General features: G+C 34.1%; 1 protein-coding gene across 1 annotated transcript in view; it reads left to right on the forward strand.

The window, feature by feature from the left end:
- The first annotated feature begins 220 nt into the window (after nt 1-220).
- LOC111044892 (guanine nucleotide exchange factor subunit Rich) overlaps nt 221-21603 on the forward strand; it is a 75190-nt gene continuing 53807 nt past the window's right edge. Inside the window, exons 1-8 of the mRNA XM_039420095.1 lie at nt 221-418; nt 3879-4031; nt 6757-6934; nt 14134-14267; nt 16929-17020; nt 17657-17930; nt 19062-19265; nt 19994-20197. Coding sequence (XP_039276029.1) covers nt 221-418; nt 3879-4031; nt 6757-6934; nt 14134-14267; nt 16929-17020; nt 17657-17930; nt 19062-19265; nt 19994-20197 — 1437 coding nt within the window. The remainder of the gene's footprint in view (nt 419-3878; nt 4032-6756; nt 6935-14133; nt 14268-16928; nt 17021-17656; nt 17931-19061; nt 19266-19993; nt 20198-21603) is intronic.

Raw genomic sequence — 21603 nt, forward strand, 5'->3', positions numbered from 1 at the left:
TAGATGTTGAGTATAACTTTACAAACAGAAAATGCGAGCAAATTCCTCTATCCATTAATGGGAAACCTATTCCATTTGCTAACGAGGCCAAATACCTAGGCATGTCTGGATGCTAGGTTGCGCTGGAAAGCAAAAGAGAGAAGAACTAGGAATAAAGTATGGAAAAATCTACTGGTTGATAGGACGAAATTCTGCTCTTTCAACCTACAAGAAGATCCTCATGTACAAGCAAACCCTGAAACCCATATGGATGTGTAGAATCCAACTCTGGGGCTGTGCCAGCAAGAGCAATGTCGATGTAATTCAACGGTTCCAGAACAAAGTATTGAGCATCGTCGATGCTCCAAGATTCAGCCGGAACGCCGACGTTCACAGAGACCTGGAGGTGGAGTTTGTTGCAACAAAGAGTGGGCGCTTTGCAAGCAAGCATGCAGACAAGATCCAACGGCATGAAAATGAAGAAATCGCTCAGATACTTTTCAAAAGACACATATGCTGCGCTGATTGAAGCGGACCAAACCCTTCGAGTTGTGTAGTGCAGTGGAGTGAAAGTGTCAAAAGCAGTGTTGATAATGTGAATACGTAACATGATAATTTATTTATAGGCATATTACTATTATTTATAGATGGAAATAAATAGAGAATGCATTTATTCAAATGCTAAATAATATATAATTATTAATTAACGAAAATCCTAAATAAATGCTGTAAATCACCCCGAAGACTTCTGCTACTGCAGACATTGAAAACAGGGTTAACAGCTAGATGGAAATTCGATGAGAACTACTATCCAAAAATTAGTTGCCAGCCCGGGAATCGAACCCGGTTCCTCCCAATTGCCAGTCAGGAATGCTTACCCTTACACCAAACTGACAATCTCTGGATAGCAGCGCTCATTTTATACGAAGCCATAGCGGCCAACCAGTTTACAGATGGAAATAAATAGAGAATACATTTATGCAAATGCTAATTTGCTAATGAGCAAAAAATTGCTCATTAGTCTTTTCAGACTAGATTTCAATAGAAATTAAAAAAAAAACTTGAGTATGATAACTTCAGTACTCACAATTTCCCTTTCCATACTTACACATAGTATGGTTAATCCAGGTTGATTCATAGTATGATTTGTTCAGGTCATATTACAATTGTGGACTTGCGAGTTGATCCCTAGTTTTTCGGTGCATGGCGGGTGGAGGTTGAATTCCTCTTTAAAAATCACATCTTGCTAGGAGACTCTAGTCGAATCAAGGAGCGCTTTCTTGTTGCAGTTCCGAATGACAAACAATAAAAGAAACGGGATAGCGGGTAGCGGGCAACTACTTAGCTAACATGTTTCTGGCAACTACTTAGCTAACATGTTTCTGGCAACTACTTAGCTAACATGTTTCTGGCAACTACTTAGCTAACATGTTTCTGGCAACTACTTAGCTAACATGTTTCTGGCAACTACTTAGCTAACATGTTTCTGGCAACTACTTAGCTAACATGTTTCTAACAAATTTAACTCATGTCATCTAAACTATCAATTAATGTTTATGATTAATTCATTTCAGAACTCGGTTATAAGAATTCTAGTTTTTTCCTTAAAAACAAGTTTTGGATTGAGATGAAGGATAAAAATCAATTTTGAAATATTTCGCAACGTTTTCTGGTGAAAGTCAACAGATAGTAGCCCGATGTTTTAACTAAAACCTGTTTTAGATTGGGTCCTAATTAGGCATACCAGCCGGAACATCACATTTAATGTCCAATACCAGGTTTTGATGTCCGGCTGGAGTCTCACTCAGGAAAACGCTGGGATATCATTGATCACTGGTGGTGAGCCTAAGTGTTGAAATAAGTTATTATTTATTGAACTTGGTGGTTAAAGGTCAAAAAGTTATGGAATGGAGGTTTTCTATCCGAGACGTCGTTCCCTCATGCGTTCACCATGCTTCCATAGAGTTCTTAAATTCATCGAGTCTTCATTGAAAGCTAAGATTGGTTGACTTTTTCTATTTATTTCTCGGCCTCACCTAAATGTGACAAGCTATGAAAACACTGATTAGTTAAATTCACAAACTCATAATAAGTAGAAATAGTTCCGTTCCACTCCATAATTAAATAATCGTTAAAGTATCGTTTAGCATGTTGAAATAGTTTTGAATTGTTAAAGCATGTCGCTCTGTCTTGTTAATCCGTTGGAACGAATCCATTATTTGTTTTGAGATATGCGCATTGGATCTACATGTTCCAAACTGATCTAGTTTCTCTATTAATTTGTTTACTCTTATTCATTAGATTGCTTTATTTTTATAAAGGAGACAATAAAATAAGTCAATAAGGTATATGGTATATTATCATCATACTTTATTATAAAATCATCTAGGGCTGGTTTCCGAGCTCGGAATTTAGCTAAGTTCTAGACTTTAAACAGTTTGAGTCAGAAAATTGGCTTTCAGAAACGGGGTGTAGTCGCAGTAAAACCACTAACAATTTTTAAATCAAATTTCGAAAAACTAGAAAATTTAACACAAAATAAAATAAAGATAAAATAGTGTAAAATTTCAGCTATTTTGAATTATTTAGGAATGTTTAATTTTGTCAAGGAAAAACGTTTCCAATTATAGAAATGAGAAAATAAAGATTAACATGAAAACTGAGACTACGCCCCGTTTCGGAAAGTCAATTTTCTGACTCCAGCTGTTCAAAGTCTAGAACTTAGCCAAAAAATGCCGAGCTCGGAAACCGGCCTTTAATCAGTTAATTAGTAATTGGAATTACAATTAGTCCAGGCAATGAATGCTAAAAAAGGGGTTTGAAGTAAACGTTTGGAAGACAATTTTTGACTCCGCAGTTCTGTTTATTGTAGTAAGGAGGTAATCATATGAAACGTATTTCTGCTTGTATCTGGTTTTTATGTGAAATTGGTGTTGTACAGTTGGAAGTTATATAAATAAATGAAAAAAAGACCCCACCCCTAACTCCTTTGCCAAGGGAGTGTGGGTGGTTCAAAGGTACCATGTTTTGGTTTCTCGCATATAACTCGAAAGTTATTTCTAGAATATGCATCTTACGGACATGGTTATTCTATTCAAAATTGAAGCTTACATAATGTCCTACAATATTGATCCAACAACTTTTCCTATATATTTTTATAGTTTTCGAGATATCTGCTTTTGAAAGTGTAAAATTTTTTTAAGAGACAAGTTTGCCTCCAATTTTTTGCCCTTATAATTTTTTAAAATCGATGAAAAAGATCGATGCTAATTATGACCTTTTAGAGTATTTAATTCTCTGCAATGTAATGTATAATTTTACAAGTTTATGCACTTTCCCACGACTGTTGCAGCAGCTTCAGTGTTGAATGTGAGATATTCAGTTTTGGAACAATAGACCAACTGACAAAGAAATTTGGAAGGAATGTTTTAAACTCAATTTTTGACTTAGCAACTTTGTAGGGACCAGTTAGGAGGTGAACATATCAAGAGTCCTCATTCCTACCCCTTGTCGAGAGATGAGGGTGATTTGTATTTTTCAATTTTTTGCTTACACGCTTATATCTTGGGAAAAATGATAAAGTTTTGTGTTATTTCCAACAATTTTCGAGATATTCGCTCTTGGAAGTATAAAGTTGTTAAAATAACAGGTGTTCATCCTTATTTGCTCTTTTAGGGCTCATAACTCTCCAACAATGCATTGTAAAACTGAATGCATATCGTACGTTTGTAGAGCATTTAATTCTCCTTAATCTGATGTATTATTTCACCATCTCGTGTTTTCCTTCCATTGTTATAGCAGCTTCAATGTGAGTTTCCCACTTTTGTTCTAGAGTTCTGGAGTTTTAAAAAGTTCTCGTTTTTTGTGAAACCTTGTATATAATTGATTCTATTTTACAGACGTCTGGTGGTTATCTCATCATCTACAAATTGCACGTTGGTAATGAACAAAAAGGCCTCTACCAACTGGTCGACTCGCCTCAACCAAATCTGCGAAGGGATAGCGCCGAGCTGTTCATCAAAGAAGTCATCCCTTCGTTGCAGCTGACATTGGTAATCAATCATGTAATTTTGTTTCGATCATTCTGAAATTCATATCTCCAACTTTGTTATTACAATGCACATCAGAACCCCTTTGATAGTTATATTTAAATTGCGATTCTGAACAATGTGTTCTCTTGTGATCGATCTATAACAAATCCTCAGTTGAAGAAATTGGTAGGCGGATGAGGGTTATTCGGCGCAAAAAGTTGTGGAGGGATTACCAGGTTAATAATTACTTCAGTATTTTTCTTATTTTAAACTCACATACTTCAATTTTTATATTTAATCTTCTCACTACCTATTGTTCTTCTCACTACCTACCATAATTGTTTAGCATTTCACATAATTCAATTTACCGTATCTAAGTGGAAGCGGTCGACTCTGTGGTCACGCTGATGAGCTTTCGAGATACAAGCGCTTGCTACTCCCGTTGTAAGAGTAACTACTTGAAAATTCAAGTGTTCTAAATGAGTTTGAAAATAGCTTTCTGGTGGCCCAGAAGCCACCTAAAGCTGTAGGCCAATTCATCTTAGTATTATTATGAAAAGACAAATATGTATCTCTACTGTATCTCAATTTTTTTGGAAAAGACAAACATTTTTCAATACCTTTGGTGTCATCTCGTGTGGCAACATACTGGTGTGACAACTGGTCACACTTCTTCTGACTTCTGACACAGTTTTTGGTCAGATGTAGTGATATTTATTCAAAATGCAAACAAAACAATAAAGCTAGCTATCACAAATTGATACTGGTGGTGTGACCACTGGTACCACATCTCACCAAACACTGTATCATTATTAGGCTAGCTTCACACGCATTCGGTTTCATTCGGTTCGGTTCGTTTTCGGTTCGGTTCGTTTCCGAAAACGAATGAGGCTTTCATACATGTCAGGTTTTAATTCGTACGGTTCTAATTAGGTATTTTCTTCTCAAACACAGCTGTGTTTGGATTTTCTCAGTTCATGCTGGTATATTTGAATATAACAAACAACTGGTGTTAAATTGTAAGATGTTATTTCTTGAACAAACAAAATTTTAAAGCCAATTAAAAATTGTGAATTATTTGAATAATTTCTTATTTATTATGTTAATTTTGGATGTTCAGAGAGATTATTTTTTTAAATTAAAAATTTGTTCCTTGTTTTGACACATGGTATATAAACTTCATCTCTTCTCTCCATTGATGAAATCATGTAATATTCGTGGAAAAAAATGAAAAAATAAAAATTCTCCCTGAGTTTTAATTTATATCTTTCATATTTTTTTAGCAAACTATTCATTGAGAAAAAAATGTTCCAGTGAACTAACAGAAATAAATTGACCATATGATTTTGACTTGGAAAATTTTGAAACAGATAATCAATATATCAGGTTAAAATAAAAACAAAAAAGGCAAGCGTGTGTAAAAGACTTTGCTTTTTCCTGTTTCCCTAGCAACGAATTCGAATATGATGAAACCTATTCGTGTCGAGGGGGCGTTCGGTGCTATGCGGTTTCTATTCGGTACCGAATTCAAACCGAATCATCGTTTCACACTTATCGGAATTTGCCGAAAACGAAACGAACCGAACCGAAAGTGTGTGAAAGTAGCCTCTCGCTAGCAAAGAATTGAAACCTGATGGAATTTATTAGAGTCAAGTGGGCGTTCGGTTCTATGCGGTTTCTATTCGGTACCGAATTACCGTTTCACACATCGGAATTTGCCGAAAACGAACCGAAAACGAAACGAACCGAATGAGTGTGAAACTAGCCTTATCCTCGCCATCAAAAATGCTCAAACATGAAGCACATTTTCTTTACATCACTATCAGCAGAAAAATGTTACTGTTGCATCAACCTTTTTCATTTGAAATAGCATTTTATATAAAGTCCTCAAATTAATCTCATGCTTAATACTAAGAAAGAAAGCAATTACTGTTTATATTGCTAGAAATCGTTTACACAACTTGTAAATGGCTTGAAAGCCGAAACTAGTTGTGTCTTATATAAAAACGTTTTGAAAAAGGGATACTATGAACTTATTTGTTATTAATTAATAATTCAAGTAGCCCTATTGAAATACTTTATTAGAATCTAGATAGTTGATATTATAATCCAGATGTTTTATTACTGTCAAGTATACCCATTTATATTAATATCAAGCTGCAGCATGAAGACATCTATATCAAACCAAATACTTATGTACTTTTCTTTCCTCTTTTATACTTATTGACTAGTTCAAATCACGAGGCTATCATTCTGTAGATTAAAAGCCCACATTCTGTCTCTCCAGATAATGTGTAACACCTTCTTTATTCGCGCTAATGAATGAATTATTAGTGCTACAATTGGGCCGATTGAATAAAAACTAGAATCTAGTGACTAGCAGCTGGTCATTGGCTCTAGTCAATGTACCTAGAATACATTGTATTCTAGGTACATTGGTTTTTGCTATACGAATAAGATTATACAGCTGACTCAAATCCTAGAATTTGCTTAAAAATTACTTGGAACTAGCAATTACTAGCTTTCATTCAATGGGTATGTGTACCATGTTGTATTTTGAACTTTCTCATTTATTTGTTTATTACAGATAGTACATTGCATTTTTGCAGTAAAGAACAATAGGAATTAGCTCAAAATTGTATTTTTTTCAATTTATACAACAATAAAGTCAAAATGTGTAAAGTGATTTGTGTCAGATTTCGATAATAATAATAATAATATAGATAATTTGAATTGGATATTTGAGGAAGATGAGGTGGCGGTTGGCGGTGGCATTCTGAGTATGGTGTGCATCAGGGACGAGCTGATGCTGGCTACGACACGGGGTCACGTCGTCCGCTATCGCTGGGATGGCACCGAGAACAGGGACTACTGCCTCGATCTCCGGCGAATACCGTTTTGCATCGATCAACAGGTTGCTAAGGGTAAGATCGCCAGTGTCATTAACTCAGCTAATAACTAGAAGTATTTCATTCACAAAAATAAGGCTCATTGATCCAATCGCAGCGGCGTGAGTGGTAGAGGAAAATGTGTTCCTCTCGCCATCTGTTTCAAACTAGCTGAGAGAGCAGTCAACCATACAAACATGTACATTTCACCAAAGTGGGATTTATAACTTGAACTTTTCTGTTTCCACTGCTTTCTGTATCAGGCAGGTGTGATTCAAGTTACCCCGGTGAATCTGATCTGATATTATAATTGTTGTTAATAATAACTAATTCTATCTCAAACATATTTTATTCGCCAAGAAAAAATATTTTTTCATGATTTAATAGTAAATTTTCATAATTAAGATTAAATATTATTTTGGTTGTAAATTTCGGTTTTTGGTAGTCTGAAAACGGGATTGGAAAAGGATAGAGCAATCTGATTTGCCAAATGATAGACAAATGCTCAAATCAGCAAATCAGATGATGACTTTATAACCTGAATCTCATAATAGCTAGCCATATTCTAGCGTCTGAACCATCTAAAGTAATATATCCTACTAGCCGTAAGGCTCGCTTCGCTCGCCATATCCGTCTAGCCAGGGGGCTCCGCCCCCTGGACCCCCGACTGGATCGTCCAAGAATGAGATCAGCAGGCTCGCTTCGCTCGCATGTATTTTTCTCAGCATTTTTATCATATGTTAGGACGATCCAGTCGGGGGTTCTGACTAAACGGATATGGCGAGCGAAGCGAGGAATAGCTCTGATTGAAGTAGCAGTGCCCAATAAATTTTTCCGCGATAAATGCATTTCAATCTTCAACTTGGTGCCAACCTAACAAAGGCAACTCAACTTAATGCCAGCCTGACAAAATTATTAATTCTGTTACCAGTTAACAACTGTTTCGAAGAGGTACTCTCTCTAGATTATAGTTCTATATTAACATATGGTATGGACATTTTTCAATTATAATTAAGAGAATAAGAAGAATATACATGCTAAAAGACGAACTTTAAACCCTTAAAAACCACCCTTAGAGTTGAAATATTGCCAAAAGATTTCTTAGTGCGCCTCTAAAGGGCCAACTGAACATACCTACCAAATTTGAACGTTTTTGGTCCGGTAGATTTTTAGTTCTGCGAGTGAGTGAGTGCCATTTCGCTTTTATATATATAGATTATATTATGCGAGCAATTTCTGTATGTATTTATTTATGTATGTCCAACGGATCTTGAAACGGGGCTCTAACGGTTTTGATTAAATTTGCAATATAGGAGGTTCTTGATATGAAAATTCGATTGCATTCCTAGGAAAACTCGCTGAAGGACATAAAAAGAATAATAGACCTAGCGAAGTGAGGTCTAAGATTCAAGTAGACGGTTTGGCATTTCTCTTAATGTTTACATGTTTAAATGTTTAAATGTTTTTATGTTGCGCATTTACGGCGAAACGCGGTAATAGATTTTCATGAAATTTGACAGGTATGTTCCTTTTTAAATTGCGCTTCGACGTATATACAAGGTTTTTGGAAATTTTGCATCTCAAGGATAATATAAAAGGAAAAAGGAGCCTCCTTCATACGCCAATATTAGAGTAAGAATCAGACTATAGAATTATTCATCATAAATCAGCTGATAAGTGATTACACAGATGTGTGGAGAAGCCAGTCTATTACTATATTTGTATAAGGTCTATAGTTTCAATCAAAGACCATAAAGAGGTATGCATCTTTAAGCTGGGTTTACACCAAAGTTATTACCAAAATGTTAATAACTTAATACTTATATCTATTAGATTGAACGGAAGTTGACAAACACACATCTTCATCATGTGTATGATAAGTTATGTTCAATCTAATATAATCTATAAGGATTGAGTTATTAACATTTTGTTAATAACTTTGGTTTAATCGTAGCTTTAAGGTTTTTGGTTTCAATATTTTGTTTTGCAGTCATGGTATTATTATGCGTGCCCATCAGTATCAATATTCTCACATTCGAAAAAAAACAATTTAATAGGTGATTAAACAAATGAACTAAATAATGCTGGAGAAATTATAATATTTTTGATAGTAAAAATTATTTTTCCTCCAGCTACTGTCTAAAGTACTCACTTTACTCCCTGAAACATAATACTAAAGTGTCACTTTTTCGCTCTCGGTAGTAAAAAACTGAAAAACTCCCTAGGGAGTAAAAGTGACTCCATTTAAATAACATAGGAAGCATCTCTAATTCAAAAACTCACATTGTAATAGGTTAGAAGGTCTAAGCTCAGATGAGAAAGTGTAATAGAGGTGTCTGTCATTGAGTCAACTGAATTCAATACCACAACAAGAAATTTGAACAACTCATGAAATATATGTTTGTATGATATTATATTCTTATTTTGTAGACGATAAAAATTTAAACAATTTTAAAAATATTTTATTCTATTCAAAATACCAGCCAAGAAATATTTTTGATCTGCAATTCAAATCTGAAACGCGTGATCTGGAGTCAGCCATTTTTGGTAGCCGCTCAGCTGATATAATTGTTACAACTTTTGCCGATAGATAGCGTAATCGGCAGTGCCAATCAGCCGACCGGTTTTTAGGTTTTAGATTTTAGGTTATGTTGTTAGGAAACATTGTCACCAATACGTAAGTTTTTAAAATGATTTTATTTGCATTTTCTATAAAAAAATGTAGATGGAGGAAAAATGTTGTGTACATCACGAGCGAAAAATACTTTTTCTCCCTCAGGAAATTTGTTACCCTCGGCTTCGCCTCGGGCTTCAAACTTTTTCCCACAGGGAGAAAAAGTCGTACTTTTCACTCTTGATATACAAATAACTATTTCATCAGATAGAAAGATTATCACGGAACTGGATGAATTATATCATATGGAATACAAATTTAAACGTGGACTGAGTTTAACATTTAAAACAAGAGTGACATCAGGTACTTGTGGATGAGAATACTGCGTGAGGTCTACTGTTCACAGAACTACTAGTATTTATTCATCCTTTGAAAAACAGCTGATAGTTTTGTCGTCTGTCGATAATGGAAGATGCGAGTGCCTGTGTGGGAATACAGTCCGTATATACGAGACTGTGGAAATGTTAACGTATCAAATTTTTTCGCATATATTCAAAGTTGCGTATCTTGTGAAACACTTCAGTTAAAAAATCGAAAAAGTAGTCGAGGTTGTAGAGAATTTACTCCTCTTTTCGCTCCCATGATTCGTTTTCCTGATTTCAGTACCGTTCAAAAGTTACAGCTGATTGAAAAAATTATAATTTTCATTATCTCATGTTTTCTTCAATATTTTACTGTTATTCAAGAGTCTCTAAAACGAGTAATGTACATGATAGAAACTTGCGATTAGTCTCAAATGAAAGAGAATTACATGTTCTATAAGCTACGTTGCCTTAAACCCATCTCGCATGACTGTTTATTATCGAAAAACTGTCGAGACTGTAAAAATGAGGAAAATATCGAAAATTTCTTGATTTTTTGAATCAAACATATCTTACCTCACGATTATATTTTCACAAAATTAATTTACCTCACATGAAAGAGGAAATTCTGTTCTTTAAATCAAGACCAAGTATCATTTTTTATCATTTCGGGTTACCGAGATACGCAGTTTTGAATATAGAAATTGACAATTTTTCTGTGTATTTAAATAGGGGCTAAAATACACTAAAAGTGGATTTTTTTTTCATCAAATTCCAATTATGATTTTGAATCGCCTTGATGAGCTGAGAAGAATGAGCTGTAGTACGAGGAGATCTGATTATTCTGTCAAAAGTTATTGATCTGTTATTATTCTGTCAATAAGTGTTCAAAGTTTTGATCATTGACGTATCCTTATGACGTACCCCCCACTAGGAAATACTGAAATTAAATGTTTCTAACGGGTTATTCTCATAGAAAATAACTCGCGAGAGATGATTTTAGCCGAAATATGTATTTTTTTGTTAGGAAGGCCTTGAAAAGGTATTATAATGAAAAATTTGTATTTTGTCTGTAGGACATGATTTTTTATTTTTGGGTATATCCCCCCTCCCCGCACTTCTAAATTTGAAAATTCCTAAGTAATCCTGTTCATAATGAATTGTTCTTTCACGTGATGTGTGGTTTTTTATCTATATTAGGTAAAAAATATCCATGTTGTTTAGGGTAGAAGTGGTAGGTTTGCATAATTTTGAAAACCCCTTAAGAAATACCCCTTTTTGAAAATGTGTAGCTCCGGAACCAAGAATGGTAGAATCCTGCGCGACCACTCAATTTATTGGGAATCTTATTCAGATTCGAATTTAGCGCCCCAAAATACATATCGAACCGTCGAAAAAAATTCTTTCGGGGCTGTTTCCTGAAAAACGACCTTTTGACTGGACTATAGATCAATTTCTATTTATATGTTGAAGCATTCAAATTGAATCTATTGAAGTATTGAACATTATTTCTTATGACTTGGCATTCACAGATTTAGTTGGGTGATGTTCTTTGAAAAATGTACCTGTTTCTCAATTTTATAATTATATCACTCTAGTTCATTGTTATTGTTGAAGGGTTGAAGTGAGTTAGTTCAAGTGAATTCTAGTACAAGTATTTTGTGGTTATAATGAACTCTTCTTTATTTTCTATCGATGTTTTGCTCCAGTAGAGAAAATTGAAAATGTTGGTTTTACATTCTTTAAGCTTCAAAGGGCTATAGGCCTATGAATTTGATAAGTCCAGCATTATTAAATTAATCGATATTGTTTTTCATTGTATCGCTTTGTATCTTACATGCACTGTTTGCAATTCATCACTATTGTCTCAAGAATTAACAATCAAGTTTGTTATAAATTTCAAATTTAAATTCTATATGGATGACGTTAAAATTCTATTGGTTTTTTTTACAATAATTGTTACATTGAAAAATCAAGCAATTTCATCCATTTGAAAGTAAAAGGAAATCACAGTGAAATTTGAACAGTGGATAGTAACTTTGAAATTCAGTTGCTCAATTCACTTCGGCTTGATACTATCATTTTTAATTTGAGTTGATCAGAAATATGCATTGTATACAATTTTTATATTTCAGTTTGTCTAATCTCTTATCACAGTCTCGCTTTCATTCATTAACATGATAATCCTAGATTAGTTGATTACCTTAAGGATGTAGCTTATCTTACGTCGAACAAATTACAATACAAACAATTCTCATTAAATTACTATTATGATGATCATTGGAATTTCTGCCTGTGATAGATAAAAAGTCATTTTGAGAGCCTTGAAATTCGTACCTAGAAAAAGTTGCATTATTACTAGAAATTGTGTTATTTGTAATATTTATTATAGGTACTGTACATTCATTTTTGTGATTACAGACATTAGCTACTTTATTCTAAATCACGATAAGGATAAATAGGGAAATTGTGAGATGGGGATAATCCATAGTTAAATTTTCATAGCATCATTTTGAATGCTCTGATTGTAAACGGAACTGCAATCCTGGCTTGGTATTGCACTCTTAATGTTCAGTGAGAATAGAAAGCTTCAGAATAATTTGTTCTCACTGTATGTGATAATATTGGTAATATTTGGTAACATTTGTTAATATTTTAACTGAATGAGCAACAAATTAATCTACTTTCAGCTTGAAAATTTTCAACTTATCAGGAGTACAGTGTTATCATATAGTATCACAGGTAGGCCTACCCTTTTATTTTCTTTGTTCACATGATCTCATGATATTCATTCCATTATCAAATATTTAAATTATAAAGAGTAATCAAACAAGAAAAAACACAAATAAGCTATGAAAAGGAATGTTGAAGCTTTATTTTCACAAAATAAAGATAAGATGAAGGAGTCGGACACATCATCAAACTTCATTGGAAACCATTAATATCTGAAACACGAGTTAACAAATTGTGATTCCTCTGACTCGTATTGAGAAGGCACACTTCAAATTAATATAATAAATTCTGTGATCAGACAACGAAATCCTGATTTCTATCATCAGCGTAGTTGAATCAAGAAAATTATAATATTTTTTTAGAGTATTGAAAAGTTAAAATATAGATTCAGCGCATGTCAAAAAATAGACAAAATTAATTGTTTCGAGCGCCATAGTGTAAATGAGATGCAATGTAGAAAGCAGTACTATTCTGTTTACTATGGTGAAGGGAGTCAGCCGCGTCGGCTGTTTCCCCTTCCACAGCATCAAATTGAATCGCAAATACATAACAATATACATCAATGGATTTGAAACGAAAGTAGCTACATTAATTATTTGACTAATTTTTCTTTAAAATTACTTGCTTTGAAATTAATCGGAGAAAACAGAAAAATCAAATCGAAGAACCCCTAAATTTTTAAATATATATTATTTTATCAAGAAAACAGTTCGTTTTATTGAAAAAATGAATATAACCAATATTGTAGTCCATAGTGTAAGGAATCGAGTGACATATAATAGAACTCTTCCCGATCAATGATTATTGAGATAATTGATTTCCCGTGATTATCTGCATTCTTTGCAGATGCAGAATGCATTCTGCATTATCTGCAGGTAAGCTTTTACAGAAGACGGTTCGCCTGACAGACGAATATGTCCGGTGAGACGTGACGTTAGCGGCTGTTCTAACAAAGTTTAGACAGCGCTTGAAGCTTGTTGAGAATAATATTCCATATTTTATATATTTCACATTTGAACATTGAGTTTATTATCTAAACTAGCCTTAATTAAAATATAATATGGATTGCACAATATCTTCGTTGGCAAGAAATATTGTAAGCCTAAGGCTCATTTCACACTTACGCGACTCTAGTCGAGAGCATGTGTTTCCAAATGGTGACACTCAGACCAGTCGATTCTAGTCTCCGCGACATCACCATTTGAAAACACACGCGCTCGACTAGAGTCGAGTCTCTTCTCGACCTGAGTCGCGTATGTGTGAGTTATAATGTTAAAAAAATTCCATTACCAATAAGTCTAATTGGTACGCCAACAACACCTGTATACCTATGGGGATTCTGTAAGTTACTCCCTGAAATGAAAATTTGGCAAAAATCAGAGTTAACCGGTTTCCAGCCGGTCTCAGCGCCGACTATATTATTCCTGATTTTGTTATAGATCCTTATAGATAAGCTTACTGTATTAGCATACAAAATATTTCTCCATGACATTGAGATTCACATTGTGGTGATTTTCATTTTGCAGCTGTGCCAATCGTAGAAAATAATACTTATATAATTGATATGGAATACTCACCTCTTATTGGAGGATTCGCAATTGTGCTCAATGATGGAAGGGCTGCTTTTCTGACGTCTTCCAATCTAATGTTCGACCCGAATGTGAGTACACAGTGGATTTTGATGCCTCTTATTACTATTTATCAATTTGCTAAGTTCTATTACTTACTATCATGTGATTAGGAGTAATTGCAACAAATTAGTTTAATTTGTTTCAAAATAATTTTGATGTATTGAACATCATCTCATTTCTAAATTTCAGTACTCGATGACTTATGTATGGTTATTCAATATTTTCAACTTATCAGGAGTACAGTGTTATCATATAGTATCACAGGTAGGCCTACCCTTTTATTTTCTTTGTTCACATGATCTCATGATATTCATTCCATTATCAAATATTTAAATTATAAAGAGTAATCAAACAAGAAAAAACACAAATAAGCTATGAAAAGGAATGTTGAAGCTTTATTTTCACAAAATAAAGATAAGATGAAGGAGTCGGACACATCATCAAACTTCATTGGAAACCATTAATATCTGAAACACGAGTTAACAAATTGTGATTCCTCTGACTCGTATTGAGAAGGCACACTTCAAATTAATATAATAAATTCTGTGATCAGACAACGAAATCCTGATTTCTATCATCAGCGTAGTTGAATCAAGAAAATTATAATATTTTTTTAGAGTATTGAAAAGTTAAAATATAGATTCAGCGCATGTCAAAAAAATAGACAAAATTAATTGTTTCGAGCGCCATAGTGTAAATGAGATGCAATGTAGAAAGCAGTACTATTCTGTTTACTATGGTGAAGGGAGTCAGCCGCGTCGGCTGTTTCCCCTTCCACAGCATCAAATTGAATCGCAAATACATAACAATATACATCAATGGATTTGAAACGAAAGTAGCTACATTAATTATTTGACTAATTTTTCTTTAAAATTACTTGCTTTGAAATTAATCGGAGAAAACAGAAAAATCAAATCGAAGAACCCCTAAATTTTTAAATATATATTATTTTATCAAGAAAACAGTTCGTTTTATTGAAAAAATGAATATAACCAATATTGTAGTCCATAGTGTAAGGAATCGAGTGACATATAATAGAACTCTTCCCGATCAATGATTATTGAGATAATTGATTTCCCGTGATTATCTGCATTCTTTGCAGATGCAGAATGCATTCTGCATTATCTGCAGGTAAGCTTTTACAGAAGACGGTTCGCCTGACAGACGAATATGTCCGGTGAGACGTGACGTTAGCGGCTGTTCTAACAAAGTTTAGACAGCGCTTGAAGCTTGTTGAGAATAATATTCCATATTTTATATATTTCACATTTGAACATTGAGTTTATTATCTAAACTAGCCTTAATTAAAATATAATATGGATTGCACAATATCTTCGTTGGCAAGAAATATTGTAAGCCTAAGGCTCATTTCACACTTACGCGACTCTAGTCGAGAGCATGTGTTTCCAAATGGTGACACTCAGACCAGTCGATTCTAGTCTCCGCGACATCACCATTTGAAAACACACGCGCTCGACTAGAGTCGAGTCTCTTCTCGACCTGAGTCGCGTATGTGTGAGTTATAATGTTAAAAAAATTCCATTACCAATAAGTCTAATTGGTACGCCAACAACACCTGTATACCTATGGGGATTCTGTAAGTTACTCCCTGAAATGAAAATTTGGCAAAAATCAGAGTTAACCGGTTTCCAGCCGGTCTCAGCGCCGACTATATTATTCCTGATTTTGTTATAGATCCTTATAGATAAGCTTACTGTATTAGCATACAAAATATTTCTCCATGACATTGAGATTCACATTGTGGTGATTTTCATTTTGCAGCTGTGCCAATCGTAGAAAATAATACTTATATAATTGATATGGAATACTCACCTCTTATTGGAGGATTCGCAATTGTGCTCAATGATGGAAGGGCTGCTTTTCTGACGTCTTCCAATCTAATGTTCGACCCGAATGTGAGTACACAGTGGATTTTGATGCCTCTTATTACTATTTATCAATTTGCTAAGTTCTATTAGTTTAATTTGTTTCAAAATAATTTTGATGTATTGAACATCATCTCATTTCTAAATTTCAGTACTCGATGACTTATGTATGGTTATTCAATATTTTCAATAGTTTCTTTTTCATCTCTTCTTAGATTTTTACATGCATTTTTATGTTTCGATTGGATTTGAATACTACATTTTAGGACTGTGTTTCTGGCTCTTCGATCAATATTCTCAAAATGTTTATATGGTCCTAATGTTTATATAAATTGAATTCAATTACTATTGGGGTCACTATTTTAACTGTTATAAGTGTATCATAATTGCATTAAAACTAATATTGCTGTCTTCTGTGAATCCTATAAATAGATTTCAAATCAGTCTGTATTAAAATTTGTATGTTAGGCTAGTTACACACACATCGATTTTTGCCGTTCTTATAAATTCTATTAGATTAAACAAATGATGTTGGTCAAGTTCCGTTTAATCTGATGCAATTCTCTTGGACGGCCAAAAATCGAACGTCCAAAAACCTCTGTGCGTGTAACTGACTTTATTGATATTTGATAGAAATATGTCCTGTGTGAATATTTTGAATCGTTTGATTGGTGAAGATATGAAATTTTCATTGCACAATTGATCATAATTTATAATTCTTCTAAACTAAATGATATTAGGATTTTTTTATTATACTTGCAAGTTACAACCTGCATGGCTATGATTTTGTATTATTTCTTCTAGCAAGTACAAGGCATATGGGCGCAGAACATTGATGATGCCACATGTTGTACTGTCAATCACAAATACAGGCTCATCACATTTGGTAGGAAAAAGTGAGTACTCTACTATTTTCAAAACACTTTCTAGTATGACAGAAATACGGGGATCATTCTTTTCAACCTCCGATTACATATGATTAGACACAGACAAGCGGTAGAGGTGTGATTTGCACAGAGCTGAACAGCTTGTTATCCTCAACAAAAGCCCTGCGATCATAGCGGCTAGATCGTCGATTGTTGTCAGACCTCGAAACGTGGGTAATGGGAAATGCGTAGGTGATTTGATGAGATGATAAAACGTACATGTCTATTCGATGGGATTAGGCGGAACTCTATTATGCTTTATATTTTGTTGTTTTCTTTCCGTTCATTTGTTGTTGTCACATATATCTATGTAATTGGTTTTTTGTATGTATTGGAGATAAAATTCAATTTGATGCGAACTCACGACAAATGCTTAGAGAATTAGCATTGAATGTCAGCATTATCAGACTGAAGTGTGCAACGCACTGGTCGTCTCGGCTATCCTGGCCGGCACCATTTCCATCACTAAGAATAATCAAATTCAAATTTATCATGTCAATCAAACAATTACAATCACAAAGAAATAGTAATTTTTATCGTTATTATAATCATTGTGTTTGAATGTGAATTTTGAAGAGAGTTGAAAGGTTTCGTTGCGTTGCACAGTTCGCAGGCGGCAGTATACGAGATAGACGAGGTGTCAGGAGGGCTGGAGCTGACGCACGAGATGGTAGTTTCGGCGCAGGTGTACCCAGGACAGGTGGGTGCCGTGGCCTGCCTCAGGTGGACGCCCGACGGGTGCGCGGTCGCCATGGCCTGGACCTCGGGTGGCTTCTCGCTCTGGTCCACCTTCGGGTCGCTGCTCGTCTGCAGCCTCGCCTGGGACTACGGCCTGCATGTCGAGCTCGCCTCACACAATCCTATCAATGTCACTGCCATGGTCAGTCATCAGCCCGCCAAGTTACTGTTATAGGAAACGAACAAGCACATGGTCCCTGGTTTCATGTGGCAGTCAGGTGCAACCTCGTCTTGCGCTACTTATATTCGAGCTTAAACATATTCGCTGTGTGAAAAGTTTATAGAAAGAGGTTAGGATACGATCCCATGATGAATTGCAGCTGTTATACAATATATTGCGGACACAATATATAGCCTATTGAGTCTTGTTGGGAGGTATGTTTACTTATTATTTTAGTATACTATAGTCTGTGCAAACCTTAGTTTGCAGCATTAGTCTTATGGAGTACAGCGCTGCCAGATTTCACAGAATTCAGAGAGCTTGTGAAATAATTATTGTAATTTTTTCTTTTTGATACAATCCTTAAAAAATGGCAACCGTGTGCTCGTATTGTTCAATTGAAATAACATTGGTGGCTATAAAGCTGTGTGCTGCAAACTAAGATATTCAAGATCTCTAGAGATAAGGTTGTTCGAACTAGATTGGATATGTGCCGACGATTTGAGACTCAATATGGCCGCTCCATTAGTAACATTGGTGTACTTTCTACATACCTTGTGATGTAAGAATCTACTCATTTGTTCTTTATCGTAGATAATCATCTGAACGAATGAGGAAATCAGGTAACAGTTTAACATGTTAATTCATAATTAATTTATTTATTCAAGATACATCACTATTCATTAAAATAATTGGGGAAGGACCAACAGACAACTGTTCCTCAATTTTCATTCATATACTTGTCCAGTCAGGGTGAAGTAGATGAAACGTTTATAATTATTACAAATTTTCGTATGGCTATTTTATTGTGTGCAGTGCTTGTAGGTAGCTTCAACTTCAGTATCATAAATTACAGTAAGATCATTTTTTAAAAAGCATTTCTGTAACTTGAGAGTTATATTTGATAATGATTTTTATTCTTAAATTAAGAGCTGAGATAAAAAGCCGAAATTTCATTAACAATCATATAAATAAATGCTATTATGAATATAATGTCATAATAATACTTAAATAATCTTTAGTATAATTATTATCATCACTATAAAATTGTTTGTTCGTTTAAATTGTATTTCGGTTCTAATTAATGAGACTTGGTCTGGTTTTTGTTTCAAGGAATGGTCATCTGAAGGATATCAATTGTGGATGGTGAAGAAAGGTGGCTGTGGAGACAATTATGTACATAATAGTAACGCTAATAATAATAATAATTGCAATAGTCAAAATAATAGCAATTCTAATATTAATAGAAACTTGAACGAGGACTCTCTAATTCAGCTTGGATTTGTCAAAAGTGCCTTAACTGTTAATCCTTGTATGGTAAGTTTATAATTTAAATCTTTTTATCTTTTTTACTTGATAATTTCAATTATAACTCTATTGTAATTCTGTTCTGTAAAATTCAATAACTAGCATTGATAATAATAGAAAAATCATTTGCTGAACTATGAAGTTACTCATCTAATGGTAACACTATTCCTACTTCCCTATTTGTTTAGTTTATAAAACAATTTGTCTACATTATATCCAAAGTAATATTGTAGTATTTGCAATGTAGTATTGACATGCTGTTAATATGTTAGCTTAATTTCAAATAAGTTAACGAAAAAGAACAAAGTTAACTAATAAGTTGAATAAGTTAGGGAACTCATGATTTGAAGTCTCTGATCTCTTTTATGGAAATGAAGCTGTAAACAGCTGTCCTGTAGAAAAACGCTTCCATTATACTGTATTTGACTTTGATAATACGTGGAGCTATACCATAATATTTTATCTATTTGGTGTGTGAAATTAGTTTTTCCTATAATCCAGGCTTTCTAATTCTCTATCAGTCAGGGATTGGATTGGAGCTTTAAAAGTATACATCTATTGTTGTTAATCTATATGTCGTTAATATTACCTTCCAATAAACGATAACATTACAATGAATTATTTTATTCTTGAAATTCTGTATAATCTACCCGCAGTTGCTAGCTCCTTCTCTTTCTCTTCCATCCTACTTCTTGACTTGAGAATCAATAATTATGTTCATATTTTTTCTATTCCAGAGCCATCAAGCCCACTTGTATCTACAGGGAGAAGATAGAATATACGTGAATTTAGGAGCTGGGCTAACCAAGGTCTATCAGATCAAAGACCCGACTGATTCACCCAGTCCACAGCCTGCTGTATCAACGTCTCTTGTTGAAAGCAAAGCATGGATTGTTATTTTAATTCCTTCGACCTATTCAGCTACAAATTGGCCTATCAAAGTAAGTGCTTAACTTGATATCGATTCACTGCTGTGCTCTAGTGAAAGGTTCATAGGCGTAGTTACATAAAAAACCATGTGAATTTATGTTAAATCAGTCAATTACTGTGTCAACAACCTAGCATTAGTGTAAGGCATTTGGAAAGAAGATGTAAATGCTACTTGGTAGACTTTGAGCTCGTATTTAGGTTGTCTATTTGTACTTGGTTGACTATTTTAAAATTCCGAATAATTTTAGATATTCAAAATAATATAAGGAACTTGGTAAAAGTGTTTTTTAAAGTTATTTTATCTAATACTCGCACATAATCCTCGATATCTTGAACATGTGTAGTTCGACTATTCCTTGAAAAATCCAATTATTGTTGTTTATCGTACATTCCTTGAAAAGAGAAATAATCCAATTGTTGTTCAAAGATTGTTGTTTTAAATACATGAATATCATCAATTCTTTCTAGATGACAGTTTAAAATGTACTCACTATAGCCGTTTTCCCATTTGTTACAATATTTGCTGTAGCAGAAGTATTCAGGGTTCTTGATAGCAATTAATTAGGACTTTGATATCTCGAAACATTCGGGAGAGAAACAGTTCTGGGTTTATCCTGCTGATTCTTTCTTGAACTTGTATCCCAATAAAATCAACTAACGGCAAAAATTTCAATAACTTTCAATAATAAAATTTGAGAAATAAGAAAAATGATGATAATCATGAAAACAAAGTATTTTTAAATTCAAATAATGTGTAACTTTTTACTATTTTTACTCTATGAACAGAGATATTGTGGAATTTCTCCATATTAAGGTGATATAAAAGCGATATTGTCAGTCCCACATCATTCATTTTAGACAAACAAATGTTTCAATGCACTTATAATCAGGGCATCATAATCAGTGGTCTTCTTTGGTTAGACTTGGATTAGACAGTGATGATGCCACGACCACTGATGATTCCTTAAGTGCATTCAAACTTAGGTTTGGCTCAGATAAATGATGTGGAAATGACATTATCGCTTTTATTTCACCTTAATGTGTAGCTTATTATTAATTATTCATTCAATCATTTTACATAACATTACCTCCAGAAAAATATCACAGGCTTAAGAATTGCAACATAGAGCCAAGATGTGTGAAGTGTTCTTGGAAGCACAGCACAATCAGCTGCACAAAACCGAAGGAGTCAGAGCCAAAATGCGTCCACTGTGGAGGAAAGCACCCAAACTACAGAGGATGTACTGTAGTTGTAGAGCTACAGAAAATAAAAAATCAGAAACAACGGAAAACCAATGTTCAGAAGATTGTTGAAGAAAAGAAATTCAACAAGAAGTCTGAAAAGGAGAAGCAGAAGGGATCAAACAACCAGATTGCAAACGGAGCATCCAAGAGCAGAACCTCCTCTATCACAATT

The sequence above is a fragment of the Nilaparvata lugens genome, chromosome 2, assembly GCF_014356525.2.
Source record: "Nilaparvata lugens isolate BPH chromosome 2, ASM1435652v1, whole genome shotgun sequence".
NCBI lineage: Eukaryota > Metazoa > Arthropoda > Insecta > Hemiptera > Delphacidae > Nilaparvata > Nilaparvata lugens.